This window comes from Propithecus coquereli, unplaced genomic scaffold, assembly GCF_000956105.1.
Source record: "Propithecus coquereli isolate 6110/MARCELLA unplaced genomic scaffold, Pcoq_1.0 Scaffold90, whole genome shotgun sequence".
NCBI lineage: Eukaryota > Metazoa > Chordata > Mammalia > Primates > Indriidae > Propithecus > Propithecus coquereli.
In genome coordinates, this window is record NW_012155285.1 from 2,817,098 (window position 1) to 2,836,779 (window position 19,682).

General features: G+C 40.3%; 1 protein-coding gene across 1 annotated transcript; it reads right to left on the reverse strand.

Annotated features, from left to right (window-relative positions):
* Window positions 1-3,145: 3,145 nt before the first annotated feature.
* Window positions 3,146-18,059, reverse strand: ADGRF4 (adhesion G protein-coupled receptor F4). The gene is made up of 9 exons (XM_012664671.1): window positions 17,951-18,059; window positions 17,052-17,106; window positions 14,499-14,650; window positions 12,429-12,680; window positions 10,215-11,594; window positions 8,146-8,187; window positions 7,640-7,699; window positions 5,752-5,808; window positions 3,146-3,186 (listed from the first exon to the last, which is right to left on the reverse strand). The coding sequence occupies exons 1-8, from the start codon at window positions 18,035-18,037 to the stop codon at window positions 5,761-5,763; spliced, it is 2,076 nt and encodes a 691-aa protein (XP_012520125.1). The 5' UTR covers window positions 18,038-18,059; the 3' UTR covers window positions 3,146-3,186; window positions 5,752-5,760.
* Window positions 18,060-19,682: the final 1,623 nt, after the last annotated feature.

Sequence of the window (19,682 nt, forward strand, 5' to 3'; positions counted from 1 at the left end):
TTGGAATAACTCTGGGTGCCACCCACTAACTCTGGCTGACATCAGAGTATAGATTAGATAAGTGTCACTGCTGAACAAGTCTCATTTTTAATATATAAAGACAACATAATTTGTGAAATCAGTCAGAGAAAAGTGTATCCTATGACATCCTAATTACCTGTCATTTATTCAGATAATAAAATGCTGTCAAAATGGGCAAGAAAGAAGAAACAAAAGATGTAAGTGTTATAAAACAGGAGGACTGTCTTTATTTGCATAACAACAGATTGTATGCCTGCATAGGAAAAATCTAGAGATAAGCTATTAGAACATATAAGTAAGTTTAGCAAAGTTGCTGGATGTAGGATTAATATACAAAGATCATTTTATCCTACATAACAGAAAAGCAATTAGAAATTAATATTTTTAAATACCAAAAATATTAAAAAGTACCCAATACCTAAAAATGAAAAAGATGCAAGACATGCAGAAAACTACAAAATATGTAGAGAATCTAATTAAGATGGAAGGATAAACTATGTTAATGAATCAGAAGACAAAATCTCACAAAGATACTAATTCTCTATAAATTCAATGTCATGCCAATCAAAGTTCAGCAGATTGTTTTTGTGTACATTGACAAACTGTACTTAGACCCCTCGTAGTACAAGGTGAGGCTTAATATTAATAGTACAGCAACGTTTGGCTGACTTGGGCTTTAAACCTAACTCTGTCTCCTGTCTGTGACCCAGACCAACCTACTTCACTTATATGAGCCTCACTTTCTATTTCTGCTAAAATGGAGATTTCCAGCATGAGCAAGAGCGAGACCCCGTCTCTAATAAAAATGGAAAGAAATTAATCGGACAACTAAAAATACATAGAAAAAATTAGCCGGGCATGGTGGCGTATGCCTGTAGTCCCAGCTACTAGGGAGGCAGAGGCAGGAGAATCACTTGAGCCCAGGAGTTTGAGGTTGCTGTGAGCTAGGCTGACGCCACGGCACTCTAGCCCGGGCAACACAGTGAGACTCTGTCTCAAAAAAAAAAAAAATGGAGATAAAAATGTCTCCCACACAGGGTTCCTGTGAGGACAAACTGATCTAATTTAGTCTATATATTTTGTAGCTATCTACTGTGAGTATTTACTGTTTCATTGTCTCTCTCCTTCAGTAGACTGTAAGTGTCTTAAAGAAAAGACAGGGACTGGGTTTTGTTCACAATTACAAGCCTAGTGTAGATGCTTGATAAATTTTAAATCAGTAAGTGTATTTTGACATACTACAATAGGAAATAGATGATATTTCAAGCAAATATTGTACAAGAAGGAGTTCCTCTGTGTGTGTATGTGTGTGTATATATGTGTACTTCACACCATGGAGTACTACTCAGGCATAAAAAGGAATGAAATAATATTATTTGCAGCAACTTGGTTGGAACTGGAGACCATTATCCTAAGTGAAGTATTTCAGGAATGGAAAAATAAACACCACATGTTTTCACTAATAAGTGGGAGCTAAGTGATGAGTACACATGGTCATAAAGTGGTGTAAAGGACATTGGAAACTAACAAGGGGGAAGGCTAGGAGGGGGTGAGGGATAAAAACTTACCTCCCAGGTACAGTGTACACTATTCTGCTGACAGCCATGCTTAAAAGCCCCGACTTCAGCATTATACAATTCATCCATGTGACAAGAACACTTGTACCCCCTAATAGTTTGACATAAAAATTATTTTTAAAAACCTGCAAAACCTAGGGGGAAAAAAGAAATATAATAATTGTTTTCATAATGGCAAGAGTCAGGAAGGAAATGTGGATCAAAAATTAATGCTTAGGAAATTTTATAAATCTAAAAGTTAAATTCATGTCCCTCCAATGAACATTTTATTTTAATTTTATGAGAGGAGACTAATTTGCAATTGACTGAGAGTGTTCATCCTTTAAATAATTACTGTTTGTTTTGAAACCAATCTCATCTTGGTTCTAAACCAATACTAAAGGTTTTGACCAAAGCCCTGCAAAGAGGTACTCACTCAGTTTTTTTGTTTGTTTTGTGAAAAGAAGTTACCAAATGGCTTTAATGACTTCTGCAATTTGAACAAACTGCTCTACCTCCACCCACATGGCTTTCTTCCGCCCTTCTGAATGCCCTGCTATTTAAAACCAAACTGGTGGTAGAAATTTCCCTGAGAGTCTCTGACAGACAGGAGAGCTCTTTGCCAAGTATTTCCAGGTTCCCACCTTGTGAGCACCTGGCAGGATTGCATTCCTGGGCCTCCTACAGGTCTGGGCAATGAGTTGAAGTGGATTTGATAACAGGGCTGAGACCCAAGAATGTTGTGGTATCAATGAAGAAGTCCATCTTGAATGAACTCACACATGAGAAAGCTGTGAAAGGTAAATATGTCCGTTTTTATTTCCAATATAACAACCAGAAACGTCTTTATATATAGCGAGTGGTTTAAAAAGACATACACACACACAAATACACACACACATGCAGGTACACACAAACACACAGATATTAATACTTACAAGGATATTTTTTCTGTTTCAAAAATGAGGAAACTAAAATCCTAGAAACTAAATTATTTTACTCAAGGTCTAAAATAGACTAAAATAAACAGCACATTGAACAGGTCTCTTACTTTTCTTCTGTTCCCTTTCTGTAGGAAACCTATGATGACTTTACTGTCTCCTAAGCAGATTCAGTGTTCCTCCCACCACCCCATCCTCCCCGGCCCACCGCTAGCCCTACCCCTGAAATTGGATCTAACCCCGTCCCCAAAAGCGCCCAGGATCTTGGCAGAGTGATGGATGAGCGAACCTCGGAGCCCCAGAGCCAGCCTCGGGAGTAAAAGCAGACCACGTCCAGCAGGTCCCACGGCCCCGCTGGCCAAGGAGGCCCTAAAGTGGCTAGCAGATTGATTCCTTAACCTTGCCAAGGTTGGAGACACCATCCTCTTTCAGGTCGTGGGTAAATCAAAGGGTCGGTAGATCAGCCTTCTTAAAGCCCAGATGCCAAAAGTCATCCTCAATTTTTCCTCAGCAAACGTTTTCACACTAAGCTTAGAGTCACTCCTGGCAGGAAGAGAAAGTCCTCCAAAGAAGCATGGCCGTCCCTCCCGGTTCCAGCCTGCCTTCCACGTCCTGCTTCGTTTGGAGCTCCCCTCTCAGTCCCAGGACGTCCATGAGGAACGGGCAGTCTGGGCAAAATGGTTGAAACACGGGTAATAGTAAGAAGAACAGCTCGCATTTATTGGCATCTGAATTTGAACCAGGCACTCTTCTAGGGGCATTTAATGTGTTAGCTCATTTAATCCTGAAACCATCCTGGGAAGTATGTGCTCAATCAGTCTCGTTTTTCATTGCGGAATGAAGAATTCTGTATCCTTTTAAGTGAAATTCAAGCATAAACAAATATGTGGAAGATATTTTGCAGGAACCAAGAGCCTTCCTGGTGCCCCTGTGTGAGTGGTGCCAAAGGCTCGCCCTTCGTGCGAACAGCAGAGGGCGCTGTGCAGCTGTGGCCTCACAAGGAATGCCGTGCCCCTCTCCCCAGCCTTCCAGGATGGGATCCCCCAGTGAGAATCTATACCTGAAGCAAAATTCCCGGTTTTCATACCTCTGCAGTCCTCCTTCCCTGACCCTGGGCCCACCTGACAGACCTGTCTGAATCCTGTTTCTAGGAACCATCCTAACTGAGGTCGTTGGGATATGAGGAGCTTCCACCCACACTGGGAGCCCCAGTTCTCACTGGTGTCCAGTTCTGATCTCCCGTCCCCCTTCTCACCACCGGAATTCTGCCTAGCTCCTGAGACCAGTCAGCCTCCGATGTTGTATTCTGGTTAAAAGTCTGAACTACTACCTTTTCCCCGTGGTTTAGCCCTGCCCCCGACTGCCACCCTCCTTGTGCCAAACGCCCCGGGTGCACCTGAGCTGTAATTATTCCCTAAACCCTGTGCGGGGAGCCCGCTCTCTACTGAAAGACCACCTGGTGTTGCCTGCTCTCCATTCTGGACTTCTGAGGATGATCTATTGGGAATTTTCTACCCTGCGCTCTAGCGCTTGTTGGGTCCCCAACATGGTCTGCCATGGTGCCAGCTGTGGTTACAGAACCCTCTGGTAACCACGTTTGTACAGATGTGAAAAGCACAGGCCCTGATTACTAAGAAAATTCAGTAGACACAGGGCCACCTGTGGAGAATCTGCTGAAAGAATGCAGTCCCCAGTTCCTCACCTACTTCAGGCCTCAAAAATAGAATAAGTTGCAAGTTCTAGAATTATGTGGTGAGGACTTCATTGGGAGTATTGTCAGTGTGTTCCTGCTTCTTTCCTAGACTTCCTTCTAATACTGAGAGAGGCTTTGTACCTCGCCAACTCTAGTGAGTAGTGTAGCCCCTGATCTTGACTTCTACTGGTTTTCTCCTGCTGTCACCACAGCCAGCCAAGTACACCCCACTAGCTGCAGACAAAGCCCCCACCACACTTCTCTTCTCTTGAATGGCTGGATACAATATCCCCAGGCAAGGCCATCTCCATGTGAGACAGTCTGATAAAGCTGAAACAGCTGGGTGTCAAATTAGGACCTTAATAGAATGGCCAGCTGTGTTTTTAATAGGTCATCTGAATTAGTGATTCTCAATTACTAACAAATGAAAGAAATGTTACAGGAATGTTCCACCATGGATGAAACTTACAGGCTAGGATATAGGCAGAGGTTGGGAAGTTGACCGTTTTTAAAGTTGTCCTACAAAAATCCAAATGTGAGGACAATCGATTAAGGATAATATGCCTTCATTCTCCTCTGTTTCCCCAGCACCTCACACATGCCAATCAAGGTATGTGACAGAGCCCTTTTACTCTCTCCTGCTCCCTGGGGCATGTACCCCTGTCCCACAGTGTGTAGGATCTGTAACACGGAGGTCCCTTGAGGGTTCTTCCAATTCAGAATGTCTTTGGTTCCATGAGATTCAAACCCTTGCTTTGCCCCATTGCTCAATATATGGACTATGGCCCAGAAATGGAAGGAATGTAAAAAAGGACGTGGCTGCTGCCAACTGGTGATTAAAAATCCTGAGACTCATCTCCGTCCATGTGGAAAGGCCATAAAGCTTTCCATTGCCAAAGCTGATCATCCCTGCCCACCTTCCCCTATTACCTCTCGAGCTCCTGGCTGCCATTCTGTGACTTATTCTCCCCTTTGTGGCTGCCTAATGTTTGCTTCCCTCTGGTTTCACCTGTGTAGGAATAAGTCTCAAAGGTTGGCTGTGAGTAGGCAGCTAATTTGCCACAACTTCGCCCACACCCCCTTAGGAATGATTCTGGGCTCCACTTCATTAGAAAAAGACAGGCCTGTTGCTTTGTGATTTCAATCAATCAAGTCTTCCTTCTCAATAATGGGGCCACTATAAGTGTCACCACTCACTAACAGGCTGGAATTAAGGTATGTGAGCAGTGTAGACAGCAAGGGTGTATCCTGTATCAGTGCAGGTGTGATGACAGTATCCTCTCACTGAGGACAAAAAATAAAAGCATGCTTAAGGTTTGGTCATGTAAACTGAGATGACATTGGTTTTCAAGAAAATGTGCATATTTTCATTTATATGCTGAGCAATAAAGAAGTTTCCATTCTCTGAAAGATATGTCCCCTTCTTCCCCTCCCACCTCCTTCCAGCGTCACGGAGCAGGCAATAGTGTGCTCACAAGGAATATTGAGCAGCTTGATACAACTTGCAAGTGAAGTTTCTCCTTGAGTTTTTAATACTCACATTTCATCCTCAACGATTCATTAATTTAGATCCATTGGTTGGGCTTAATGATGCATTCTAAATGGAGAAAAAATAACAATGGTGATAAAGAGTAATAATACTGCCAAAAAGTGCATATATTTATATTTATGATATGTCTGCCTAGAGATAAACATGTAAAAATGAGGACGTGAAGAGAAGTTGACACAGCTACACAGAATTTAATTATCGTATTTCACTGAATCTAAAAGTGTAAGCTACCTCATTATTTTTATGTTCTGCTAAAAAATAAAAAATAAAATTTGCCAATTAAACCATGACATGCTATTGATTGTAAGATACATTCCAATTTCAGAAATGTTTAAAGGTGAAGAAAATGCCTATCTTGGATTTGATAAACTATGGTACTAAAAGTCACACTCAATACTGGCTAACCATAAATGGTAGTCCTCAATGTATCCAGAAAGTTTTTTGTTTCTTTTTAAGGAAGTACCTCTTAATGAGAATCTGTTGGTTGAACAAACAGTTTCTAATTCATATAGCAATGTTGGCAATTTTAGTTGGTGCCTTAGAAGACAGCCAGATCCAAAGTCTTCAAGACCTATTGCTGGGAATGTGGCCAATGTTCCCCGCAGAAAACCGGGTCCCTTTGGTAGAGTTGCAAGGGATAAGAAAATAATACAGAAAAATGGAAAATAAAAGAATACACAGAGACAAAGATAGTTTTATAAGTTTATGAAGATTATAGGCAAATCAGGATCTCTCTAGGGGGCCTAGACCTTCTTCATGGGTCTCAAAAAGCCCCAAATGAGGTCTTACATGGTAACTTATAGGGAATAGCAATTAGTTGCCAGGGGTAACAGATTTACATAACAACAGGTAGTTCCTCTCAGGTTAACAGATTTTCAAAAGGTTTTTACAGATCCTTTAACTAATTCTATCTACGTGAACAAATGGTTATAAAATCTTTCAAAGATTAAGTTCTAAGGTAAACTTATCACTTAACAGAGGGGTTAAACAGAGATATATTGGTTCCATATTTATTAGGTTATTGTAAATGGAGATTGGTAGTCTGGAGTGTTTAAACAGGAGCTTGCTTTTAGCCATTCGGGCAGCTGTCTGTTGCGGGGGGCACTCCATTGTCAGCTCTCATCCTGTAGTTTTTAACAGATTTGCTTTGCTTTACAAAGCAAATCCAAACCTTTAGGTCTGAGAAATGCGGTGCCTTGTGGGATATAGCTGCTACTGTCTTTCAGAGATGCCCTTCCGAGTGTAACAGCATTTGTAATGCAAACCAACACGTTCACATATTCCTTCAGGGCAAAGCTCTGAAAAACTCCTAAGACAAATCCTGTCTGCAAACACATCTATATTAATTCATGGAGCAACAACCTATAAGTACCTAGATACTCTAATCTGAGGGAGTGTGGTTGACTTGGGAGAGTCCTGAACAAGGAAAATGGAAAGATACTTTGATACCAGTTGGTCCTACTTGTGATTCTGCTCCTGATTAGCTGGGTAACCTTGTGCACACACCATAAGTATCTGGACTTTGATTTCCTTACCTGTAAAATGAGTGGGTTAGACTAGAATCTCATTTCTAACTCATCTCTCATTTCCCAGTTCTTTTATGAATTATTATCCTGGGTTCATGTGGTCCCTTCTCAGTGGGTTCAAATATCTAACTGAAACACATTCAATGTGGAAAATTCTCTTGAAGGGTATATTCTGCTGACCTGCAGTTTAGCAGGATATTCCAAATTTATTGAGTGGAAAGATGAATGAATGACGTATGGCCTGTTGATCCTCTTTGCTAACGAATCCCGAGTACTAAGCTACATACGATATTTGTCTCTGTGTAACCGCTGACATTGACCCTCCAGTGTCGAGACGAACGGGGGAGGCTTACCTCTGCTGCCCTCGATTTCCCCTTTAGCGAAGACATCCTCATCCTCAAAGCATCTCTTATCTAAAGAAACAAGGACAGTGAGAAACCCCTCACAGATGTCAGAAGAAATAAAGTCACCAAGGCTCAGATTTGTGTCCTGAATTTTTGAGACCAATAACCCTGGTAGAAGCAACATCAAATGGCTTAGCATAGTGCCTGGCAAAGTATACGACTTGAGTAAAAGCTGAGGTGTGGTTATAACTAGATTTAGGATTAAGATTAAAATTGCAGTCATGGCTTCTATTCCTGTCACCAGCAATGCTTGCACACAGCCACCTGTTGACTTGACAAAGAGCAAGAAATGAGAGAGTATAGTTCTCTTATTTCCTCTTCACAGCTGAGTCCCTGAACCATCCTCACAAACTCAATTCCCCTGGACTTTGCTCTCTGATCAAAACTGCTTCATCATCCTGCTTCCCTCAGCTATGGGGAAACCATCTACCATAAGGGAAACAAATTCAAATTACCTTGTGATCTGAAATGGTTCCAAACAGCAAGATGAAAAATCCCTGTAGCAAAAGTCAACAGAATCATGAGGGACAGTTTTTCAGATAATATCCCAGCTATGATTTTAATGCAACTCTTTGAGATACCTTCTAGGGCAGTGATTGGACATTAGGAACTTCTACTGGCAACGATAAAAATGCATCGATGATATTTCCTTTCAGTCCACCTCCACCCTTGGAAAAGGATCACCCTCAGGGGAGTGTGCATGAGGGTTATTGACATTTACTGAATGGCTAAAGTTGTAGGATAAAGTTTTCAACCTTAATAAATCCTTTTACTTTCTTCCCAAATATTGAGGTAGCTGTTCTACCTCATAGTGACAGTTACACATGTGACATGGAATCTTTTAATTCAAAATCACAATTGTGGAAGGTGTCTTAAGAGAATGAAACTTTTATGCTAGTCTACTTTGAGTGGGAATTAGGAGTCAGTAAATAGACAGCCAGGACCTCTAAGCTAGTGGAAGAAGTTTTTCATAAAAGAAAGAGAAAGCTACAGAGACTTGTGAGGCCAGCGTCTCTTGACTATCTAAGGATAGTTTTATGCTGAAGAAACATTAATCAGATGACTAAAAGTTTTAAAAGTAAATCACAGGAAAAACATGCTGAAAGAGGAAGATTGTATATAACTAAATGTGTTTGGGTACTTTTCTTTCTATAAAGAAAAAAGAAACACGAATAATCTGAAAAAGAAACACAGCAAAACTTTCTGGGGTTTAAGTTGCAAAGTATTACAAGAAAGAGAATGAGCTCATTAGTCACCAGAGTAACTTCAAGAGTGGGGAAATTTATCAAAGTCCCAGGGCTTTGGTAAAAAAAAAAAAAAAAAACCCTTTAGTCAAAGGTTTCTCTTTAAAGAAACAGGAAGAATGATAAATGTGCTCTAAGTTATTAAAGAATTATGAGTAAGATATGTTTAATCAATCTGAGGTAGCATTTCTTTAAAGTCTATTTTATATTTTACATCATGCTTTTTAACAGACTAATAGTGGCATGTTAAAAGGAATACTTTGCTGCTTTATTAAGTGGTTATATGTATATTATTTAAAGCAATAGTTGGAAAATTTTTTCTACAAAGGACCAAATAGCAAATATTTTTGGCTTCGTGGGTCATACAGTCTCTGTTGCAACTACTCAAATTTGCCATTGTAGCTCAAAACAGTCAAAGGAAACATGTGAACAAATCAACACGGCTGTGTTCCAATAAAATCCTATTTACCAAAACAGGCAGCAAGCCATAGCTGCCAACTCCTGATTAAAAGCATAATTAAGAATATAGACTCACTAAATTTTCTATTACTCATAGGTATGAAAAGTAGTCAAGCTAATGATAGTTTCCAAAAAGTGCAAGCTTAGTAGCCACGAGGGAGGAAAACAACTTCTAGAGGGACAATCTTGCCAAGGCAAGTCTGTTACAGTGGGAAAAGACAACAGAGATCATTCTAGATCCATGTCTGTATTTTACAGATGAGCAGGTTAAGGCCCAGAGAAAAGTGGCAATCCCGAGATCGGGTTATATATGGCAAAATATATTTCTATGAATAACAACTTACATTTATTTCACAGGGAATAGCAGGGAAGAGGTGTGAGAACTCCTGCCTGGTTAACACCTAAAGTGAATGGCAATGGCCACCTCTTCAGACTACAGAAATTGTTGTTATTTCACTGAGTTCCAAAAACACGGGAGAGAGGACAAAAATTATGTTTGTTTTGAGCCATGTCAGTGTAGCCTCACACATCCCTGACCAAAGAGTAGTACTCTTTAAGTGAAGGTTAACTTCTTCCGACATTGAAACTTTAGTAGGAATACAGGTAGATCAGTGAAGAAAGAAGGAGAGAGATTCCCACCCAACCAGCCCGATCAGCTAAATCTCACCTGATAATCAATACGGTAAGAGATGCCACAGCCAAATATCTCTAAGATATGGAAGGAAATGGAAAGAACATTTTGTGTTCTATAGTTTTACATCATAGCCATTTTCTACTGTCTAGCCAGCATAACACAGTAAAGTCTCCCTTTTGGGACTTACCTGGAAAGCGTTGAGCACGGCAAAGATTATATGGAACGTCAAAGAAGTGCCTTCGATGAGAGTGGCTATTCCAAAACCCCAGGTCAGTCCCAGCAGTGGGGTGAGAATGGCCACATTTTTGCTGATCCTCATAATGATGGCCACATCCTGAGATTTGGAGCTGCCAATAGAGGGCCTCTGAGTGTTGACAGCAACAACTAAAACCACAATGAGATTCACAGCCACAATGACCAAGGCTGGGATGGTAAAAGCTAAGAGGGCTTTGGTATTGTCCCAGTTAAGCCAACAGGCATCAGGTCTCACGTAGCCTTTCTCTGGCTCTGTGATAGCAACTGTGGTGACAGCAATGACCAACGGGCACCCGTAGCCAATGGCAAAGCCGATGACCATCATTCGGGATTTCATCATCCTATGGAAAATGACCAGTATTCCATAAATGATGAGCAGTGCTTTGAAGAGCATCCAGAAAAACAGAGAGAGGTAAAAAAAGTGGCTGAAAAACGTCACTGCAACACACCAGTTGTAATCCTGAGCCTTTACGTTAAAGTTAGAGCCTATGATGAACCACACGTTAGCAGTCAGGAGTGACACCACTATGTTCACGATGCACACATGACGCATGTATGATATCTCTGTCACAACCACCCGGGACCACACGGTGGCCTCAATAAGCAGGCACAGAACCAAGCTAAGGATCGAGACGCTGAGCCCAATGCAGGTGACGTAGTCCAGGATTTTGTCCGTCACAGATTTGGGGGACATTAGAATAGAAAAAGACATCACCACGTTGGTGTAGTTACAGCGGCATTTCACTTTGTTCTTAACATCCAGCGTTGTGGCACATGCTTTCTCGTCCCACCTCCTTTTCCTGGAGTGCCAGCCAACACACTGGGCCCTGGCGTTGCGGGATTTATTGATCTTTTCAAAGGTGAGTACGATTTCTTTCAGTCTTTCGGGTAAAGCCACTGATAGGACCAGACCATTTATGGGTCTGGGAAGACTCACATTTTGCAAGTGGGCCTCTTTCAGAATGGCCCCCAAGGTGGGGAAAGCTATGCCAATGGCTTGAGAGGCGTTCGGCTGCAGTTCCCACAGCTCTTGCCTGGGAATTTCTACCATTCCTAAGATACCTTCTGTTGCATTCTTCATGCTCATGGAGAAACTGAAACTTTTCTCCGAGGTATCGTGGTTGAGGTGAAACCCTTTTGTCTGAATGAAGAGTTCATCCACGATGTTCTCAGATTCATTGTGAATGTGGAGTTGCCTGGCAAACAAATTCACCGACTGCAACAAATCTGAGCTGGCGTTTTTGTCAGGGATGAAAGCCCAATTGGAGATGGCCGCCGGGTGGAGGATGTGGTTGGCCACTTCGCTATAGCTCTGCAACGGAGAAAAGTGGATATTACCCTAAGCATTTACACATCATTGTACAAAGTCAATTGCTAAAATCTGAAATTTCTGAAGAACAAATTATCTGATCCTATTTGACATATTTCTCTTCAAACTCCCTATGTATTAGTAATAGAATCCCACATTACTAAGGCTGCACAGAGGGAAGAAAAGTAGAAGAATGCAAAAAAACAAAAAAAAGCACCACATCTAAGGTTTACTGCTTTATTATTGCACCCAGAGCAGCATCTCCAAACTGCCGTGTGTCCAGCCCAAGTTTCCCATGCGACATTAATGATTGTTTGATGGAGGGGAGGGAGGGTAGATTCTATGGTAATCTAAGTTTGAGGAAGACTGCATGCCATATCCCAATATCCCCCCTCCTCTTATAAAGAGTTCCAAAGTCCATTAGGATATTAAAGGCTCTGAAAAGTTCTGCCATAAGGAAACTGGTTTAACTTTGCAACTTACTATAACTGTTGTCCTACACAGATCTTCCTTTAAAAAACAGAACCTCCATTAACATTTTTCACAACAGTAGTGTTCCATAGACTGTAATTTTGGTAACACTATTGTAGACTCAGTCTTGCTCATAGCCATCACCATGTGATGTTTTTTTGAAAATATTAAGTATGTAAAATTATATATATTAAAAATGTTTTAACATCTTGAAAATGTCTATAAACTAGAATGAATTAATATCCAAAGTTAAAGTGAAATGCCTGCTGTTGTTTTTGTGGTTACTGTAGCTGTATTATAGTTATTCTGAATGCAAGATTTTGAGATAAAACATTACCAGTTTTTAATGAAATTAACAAAGAATACCTTCATTTTTTCTTGGGTAACATTATCAGACAAGTCCGTAGAAATATTTTTTAATAACTGCACTATAAATGCAATATTTCCGGATGTGGTTTCTGACGATTTCACAACATCAATTATGCAGGCATAATCAATGGGGCAGTGTTTGCGGATTCCTTGAGCTACGCTCTTAATGGGGTCTGGAGATCGAAAGTCAAGAACGTGCAGAGGTATCCATGCTGATGCTACAGAAAGGCGAGATGCGCCATTTGAGTCCTGTTAAAAAAAAAAAGTTTCATTCAAAATTATTAGGTACCTACCATGCATCAGACTAAAGGAAGTAAAGGCACAAACAATCCACATGGGAAAGACAAATGGAGAAGCAAGTGGTCCTAAAAAGTGGTTTCGATGGGGAGGATAAGTTGTGGTCACAAATGGGCAGGGATTCCACCAAAATTCCCACAAAGATCAGGATATTGACCTTTTCTAGTGGAATTTGCCTTTAGGACAGTGATTTCAACTCAAGTATTATAGCGACAATTTTCTACAGAAATGTAGGGAAAGAAGAGCTACATGGAATTTCAGGGGAGAGTGGGTTTTGGAGGTTGGCAGAGCAAACAGAGAATGCTAAGGAATTGCAATTTCAAAAAGTTGAGTTTACTAATTAGGAGAGATTATTTGCTCACTTCCTGATACTTTTACCTACACTCCCTCAGAATGTGACTTTGAATAAGGCAAAGCAATAATTTATTTCTTTTAATTCACTTTTGAATGCCACCATAGTTGCAAGGACTTCTTCCTGATTACCTATGCTAAGTGTAAACGAAAATAAAAAGTCTCAACTCCTATGCAAAGGGAAGATCAAGCCTGGAGGCCGAGTCATTGCAACATCCCCTTCCAAATGAATAGCTGTTCCTATAATAACATTATGCATTCGCATTTACTAGAATTACTCCCACAAATCATAAGGAAATTCTTTGCTGGCCTCCATTAAACAAGGACTTGCAAATCGTAACTTTGGTTCTGTAGGCTAAGTCTAGCTCTCAGAACAAAGATTCCACACCATTAATGTTGGTTGCAAGTTTATCTTCCCAGGTGCAGAACAGAGACAAGATAAGATTAATCATTCTTCCAGCTACCCAGGGACATCTACGTAATTGATTCTTCTTTTACTCTCTGTTTCTCTTCAAACATTCACTTTATCTTATGTAAAATGTAGGTCTCCTGGGCACTAACTAAAGTCTCATAAGAATGTAACCATTTGCTTCACTGCCCACCCCTCCCCTCCTTTTTCTTTCTGTATGCCCTCTCTCCTTAAATCCTGAGTTCCCAGATCCCTCTTCAAAACAAACAGTCACAGATGCACCTACGGCTTGTGTTTTGCCTGGGTGCATTCCCAAACTTTGGCTTAATAAGCTTCCATGAATTGAGATCTTTGCCTCAGTCACTAATTTGGGGTTGTCATAAATGACAGCAGTTGCACCTGCAATCCCTTTGTAAAATCACTGTTAAAATTTTAGGAAATGCAGAGATCTATGTGCTTTAATGAGATTGGAGAGGAGATAGAAGGAAATGATTGCTTAGTGGAAGGATATGAAAGAGGAGATTTCAATTTTAACTGGAATGTGTTGTATTCATTCAATTTCTATTCCCGCTAGATCAATCATATATCTCTCCTTTCTTTTGGTCAAGCAATTGAAAGTATTAGAAAGAGATATCAAAATAAATTTGATTCTAGACTCATTTAGTTAATTAATTGATTAGCACAAGATGCATATAAATCCACCTTTAAAAATAAAACTTAACTGCTAAAGCAGTCATTTACACCATAATGTAAATGAGTGTTAGATCTTTTTTTTTTTAACCTTGAGAAAAGATTTTTAGACAGAGAAATAGAGAGAGTGGGGAGAGGGGGAAAAGTACCTGAGAGTTTGGGTAAGGAAGGAAGCACAGGAAACAAATTTAACCTGCTCTGTAGATTTTCCTAAATCTAAATCTGAGACTTATTATCATGCTGAACAGATCACATTAAAAATGCCTCTGCTACCTCCTGGGGGGATGGCTCCTGTTGCCAATAATTTCCAAATGCATCACCTTGAAGAGTGTTTCCACAGAAAGACTTGTACATGTTTCAGTTGATTTTTGCCACTGTTTTTTGTTACATGTAAATCCTATTTCTCCACGAAAGTGCTTAGCACAAGGTTGGCTGCAGTTGGAAGGAGAGATGCAAGGTCCCTGACATTTTTCTGTAAAGAATAAAAGAGAGCAAGAGAAGGCTGATTAGCATTTCTACACTCTGAAATGTGCATCTAATTCATTCTGGGAATTTTCGGTTTGCTTCCTGGAGGAAGTGACATTGAACTGGGTCCACAACAATGAGTAAGAGCTGCCAAGCGGACCGTGAAACTGTCCTCCAGGCAGAGTGAACAGCCTATGCAAAGGGGAATTGCAGAGCTTGAGTCAGGAAGGGCCTTAAATGCTGTGCTAATGTGGGAATTACCAGAAAACATGATTGGATTTGTTTTTGAAAGAAAATAGGCAATAGCACAGAGCAGCAGTCAGTAAACTTTTCTGTAAAAGACAACATAAGTGGAGTTGTCAGATAAAATCCAGGAAGCCCAGTTAAATATTAATTTATTTTCAGATCCAGTCAATTCTCATTATTCACAGGAGTTATGTTCTATAAACTCACCATGAACCCAACTTAGCAAACACTGAACCATTGCTCCTATGGTAATACACGGTTAGATTCCTGTGAGCTTCTGCTCACAACATTTGCAGCAATTAATCAATATATGACCTTGTTTTAAGTATGTTTCTATTTTAGTATTTAAATATGCCTTGTTTAACATACATTGTTGATTCATTAACATTGGACTCACGGACTATAGCACTGTAAGTCATGTCTGAATAAAGCTTATCTAACACATATTTTCTCCATAGAGAACATCACAGCCTTCTTTGGCTTAGGAACACTGGACAGCACTTCAGCACTATGTTTGGGGCCATCTTAAAAAGCAAAATCACCAACAGAAATGCAAAAAAAAAAAAAATGTGGCTACATAGACTGGTAAAGGACACTTGTTTAAAGTATGAAAGCCGGAACAAGAAAGCAGAACATCACCTTGTCCAGCCTCAGCTGGGAACATGTGCATCAGGCAATTTCATTTTTTTGCTGCTCTGTGCATGTCTGTGAATGACCACAAAAGCACTGTGAGTATTGATTTAGAGATTACAGAAAGTTTCAATGAGTGGGCAAACTCCCAAATTCAGAATCAGCAAATAATAAGAGTTGAATGCAAATGCCCACATAAACAACAAATAATTTTTTAGTATATGTATGACTCATGCAATATTATTCATTGTCTATCTGAAATTCAAATTTAACCAGGCATTCTACATTATTAATTGCTATTTGCTAAATACGGCAACACTAGACAGAGAGCAAATATTTTCAGCTTTACAGGCCACATAGGTCTCCGTTGCAACTACTGGACTCTGACTTTGCAGTGTGAAAGGAGCCAAAAACAATATATACGTGAATGGGCATGGCTGTGTTTCAATAAAACTTTATTTACAAAAACTAGTGATAAGCCAAATTTAGCCCGTGGGTGAGAGTGGATTGATTTGAGACAGGAAGTCCAAAAATGAGGCTGTTGAAGTATTCTCAGGAAGAATGCCTTATGATAGAGGCAGGGGAATGAGAAGTAGGTGAAGATGCTGAAAGTGATTAGGGTGTTGAAATCAATACAATGAGGTGATCAATTGGCTGAGAGTCAAGGAATACACCCATGTTTATGGCTTGGAGAGCTCTGTGGATGATGCCATTTACTGGGAGAGAAAACAAGGGGGTTTGCATCTTTCCTTGACATCTACCAAGTATATCAATTTTTACAGGTGAATGAACCAGAGTAGTTCCCTATTTCTTCATCCATATAGTTTGGAGGTGATGCCACAGTGTTGTTACAAATATTGAATGAGACAGCACCTTGTACAACACTTAGATCTATGTTGTCATAAATGCCCAATAAATGTTAGCTACCTTTCTCTCCACTTTCCCTTCTAAATTCAACGTCTATATGGAAATATATTTGCCGCCAAAGGTATACCTGGCCAGACTGTGCAGAAGCCAGTTATCTCTGCTATTTGGGTGCGAAGCACATGATTATTACTACTAATAATTACCTTCTTAGTTTACTTCTTACTTCTCGAGAGCAACCAGTCTCATCACCATGATACCCATCCTGCATTGTTTTAATTGACCTCTCAGCACCAGAGTGTTGCATACAGTTAAGCACTCCAAAAACACGTTGAATAAAGGAATAAGTGGGGATTCTTGTCCTCTTTCCTTTTCTGCCTCCTGTTAGCTCATTAGTTCAAACAGATTTCCACTCTGAGTTTGAAAATGGACACTTGCCTACTATTCTAAAGCACATGTGAGTATTTGCTAACTGGCTTCATTGACTGTGCCCTTGACGATGGGATAATTGTAAGAAAATGTACCAAGGCTAGTAAACATGGAGGACATCTTAGAGATTGTTATTCAGTTGGAAAACCTGTGGTCTGGGGACATGCTTGCAACATCAATGCCCTTCCTTTACTCTGCCCTGTCCCCAAATGGGTGAAGACCGTTCTGTTGCCACATACCTTGTGTCCTTCCAGTCTTAGGTTTCCCTTCAGAATTTTGAAATTTATCTCCAACCTGAAAAACATAAATTCCCAAAGGTCCTCTTTACTGTGGGACTCTCCTCCCTCGTCTCAACTTACAGGATCCATGTGACTATGAAGAGAAAATGTGTTCAGGACTAGGAAGAAAACTTCAGAAGATCCATGTGCTGGTGATGCAGGAACTTGTTGAAGAAAACATGGATGAGAGCACAGAGAATACACTGCCCTCCGATGAAGGATAGAATCTCGATGGTGGCCACTGGGGCTCTGAAAGTAAAGTTGGATTTGGTACATCTTTGGGAAGTTTAAGTATCCAAGGAGAACACAGGGATGACAATTATACCACTGAGCTATTCTCTGACTGTATTAACTGTAAGGGTAAAATGAAGCTAATGTGTTCCACCTGATACTACATATCCTCAGAAGGAAGAAATGAGCAGATACTAAGAATAATCACTAGGTCATAGTAGCCAAATCGCAGATCTTTTATGCCTATAAAGGACTGTAAATATTATCTTTTAGAAACTTCATGTTATGTATTAGGAAAGTAAGACTCAGAAAAGTGAGATGACTTGTGCAACTGGTGAGAAGTAAAATCAAGATCTGAACCTAAATTACTCAAGTGCCAGGCTAGTACTACTTTCTTCTCTCAACAGCTGCCGGTCTACATTCTCTGTGGCTTGCAAAGTGATTATTCTACTGCACTGTTCTCCCCAGGAAAGTCCCTGCCACCTCTCAAATTTTCTTTGTTATCTCCTTTAGAAAGTTACTATCGGCAAGAGTAAAGCTGTAATCATTTGAAAATTTATGAGAAATCTAGCCACCTGGAGGCACTGAGGAGTTTCTCTTGGGACCACATAGGAATGGATCAAACTTACTTTTATGTGAATCTTGGATCTATAGTGGGAAGAGTCTGTGGCCAGAAATAACATTAAACAGCAAATCATGGTTGCCTGGGACTTCATTTTCACACATTAGGATCTTCACCTGCAATAGAGAAAGAAGCTGGATCCAACTGAAGGTGATAACTTCACGCAAATAACACAGGACTTAGCAGGCTCACCAGCCACTTAGTGAACCCACTGGGTACTCTGAGATAGTCACACCAAATCAACCTGCCCCAGGCAAGGAAACCAATATCTGTTGTTCAAGTCAGCTAAAATGCAAAAAAAAAAGCAAATAATTTCTCTTTACTGTTGACCTTTCTATAGGAGAAGACAGGAATGATGGAAATACCAGGAAATGTGTATCTTCACCAGAGCATCTTTCCTTAGTATCTAATCCACAAGTTTCTTTAACAGTAACATTTATCAAGAACTTCTACTTGCCAAGAACTGTTCTAAGCACTTTCTTTTCACAAACTTGTTTAATCCTATGGTGTAAGATACCATGACTAGCTTCAATTTATCAGTGGGGAAACTAAGGCACAAAGAGTTGAGCAGCTATGAGCCCAAGGTCACTCAGATATAAAGTGGTGGAGCCGAGAGTTCAACCCAGATGGCACAGCTGGAAAGCCATTCCTAATGTCTGTAGCAGGGTCCCTCACTGATGGTGCTATTGACATTCGGGGCTGGATAATTCTTTGTTGTTGGGGACTATCCTGTGAATTGTAGGATATTTAGCAGCATCCCTGGCCTCTACCCAATAGATGCCAGTAGCACCCTGACTCCCTAGCCGGGCAGCCAAAAATGTCTCCAGCCATTGCCAAATGTGCCCTGGAAGAGAAAATCTCCCCCAGTTAAGAATAACTGTCCTACAGTGTAGTATCTCTCTAGGCAAATGGAGACAAGTAACTTAAAGTGAAATTAACGTACACAATTGTCTGGATTATTGGAACAATATTGGAACAAGCACTAAGACTCCCTCTTATAGATGGATGAACTACTGTACAAGGAAACTAGAAGCACAGGAAGATAATTCTCTTTTCTTTTACCATATCTTTGTTTCTTGTCTTTTTCTTGATAGTTTTACCTTTCAAAGCCAAATCTCCAAGAAAGTATCATTATAACTGTTGATATTTATCAACATCATCATGATTATAATCATTATACTTTCATATAGGATGGAGGTAATTCAGATCCCTTATTGGTAACAAAGTTCCTTAGAATGGTTTTCTTGGATGTGAAAATACAGCAAAATGAAAATATCAAGGATTTTAGAGTTAGAAAGAGCTAGATTCTAATCTTATCTCTACTGTTGATGAATTATTTGACCCTTACTGAGCCTATTTTTGCATCCATTTCACAAAATGTAGATGAACATTCATTCTACCAACCAACATTATCAAGTGCCTCTTATTTGCCAGAAACTATACCAGATGTGGGGGAGGGGGAGAGAAATAAAAAATGCATTTTCCATAAAAGATATTCAGTGGGAAACACAGACAAGTCAACACAATAGGGATAAGAGAGATCACCTGCATATTGCACCTAGTGAACAAGACCAGGCAGAGACTAAGCCCTCCGCAAACATAAATTCCCTTACGCTCTAGTAGCGATTAACTAACTCTAATTCATCTAGGCTCACAAGGCAGTCTGTGTCCACGGAGCAGGCAAAACTCACTGATCTGGCATCAGACCCTTCCTGGATGGAGTCGAGCATAAGATGGAC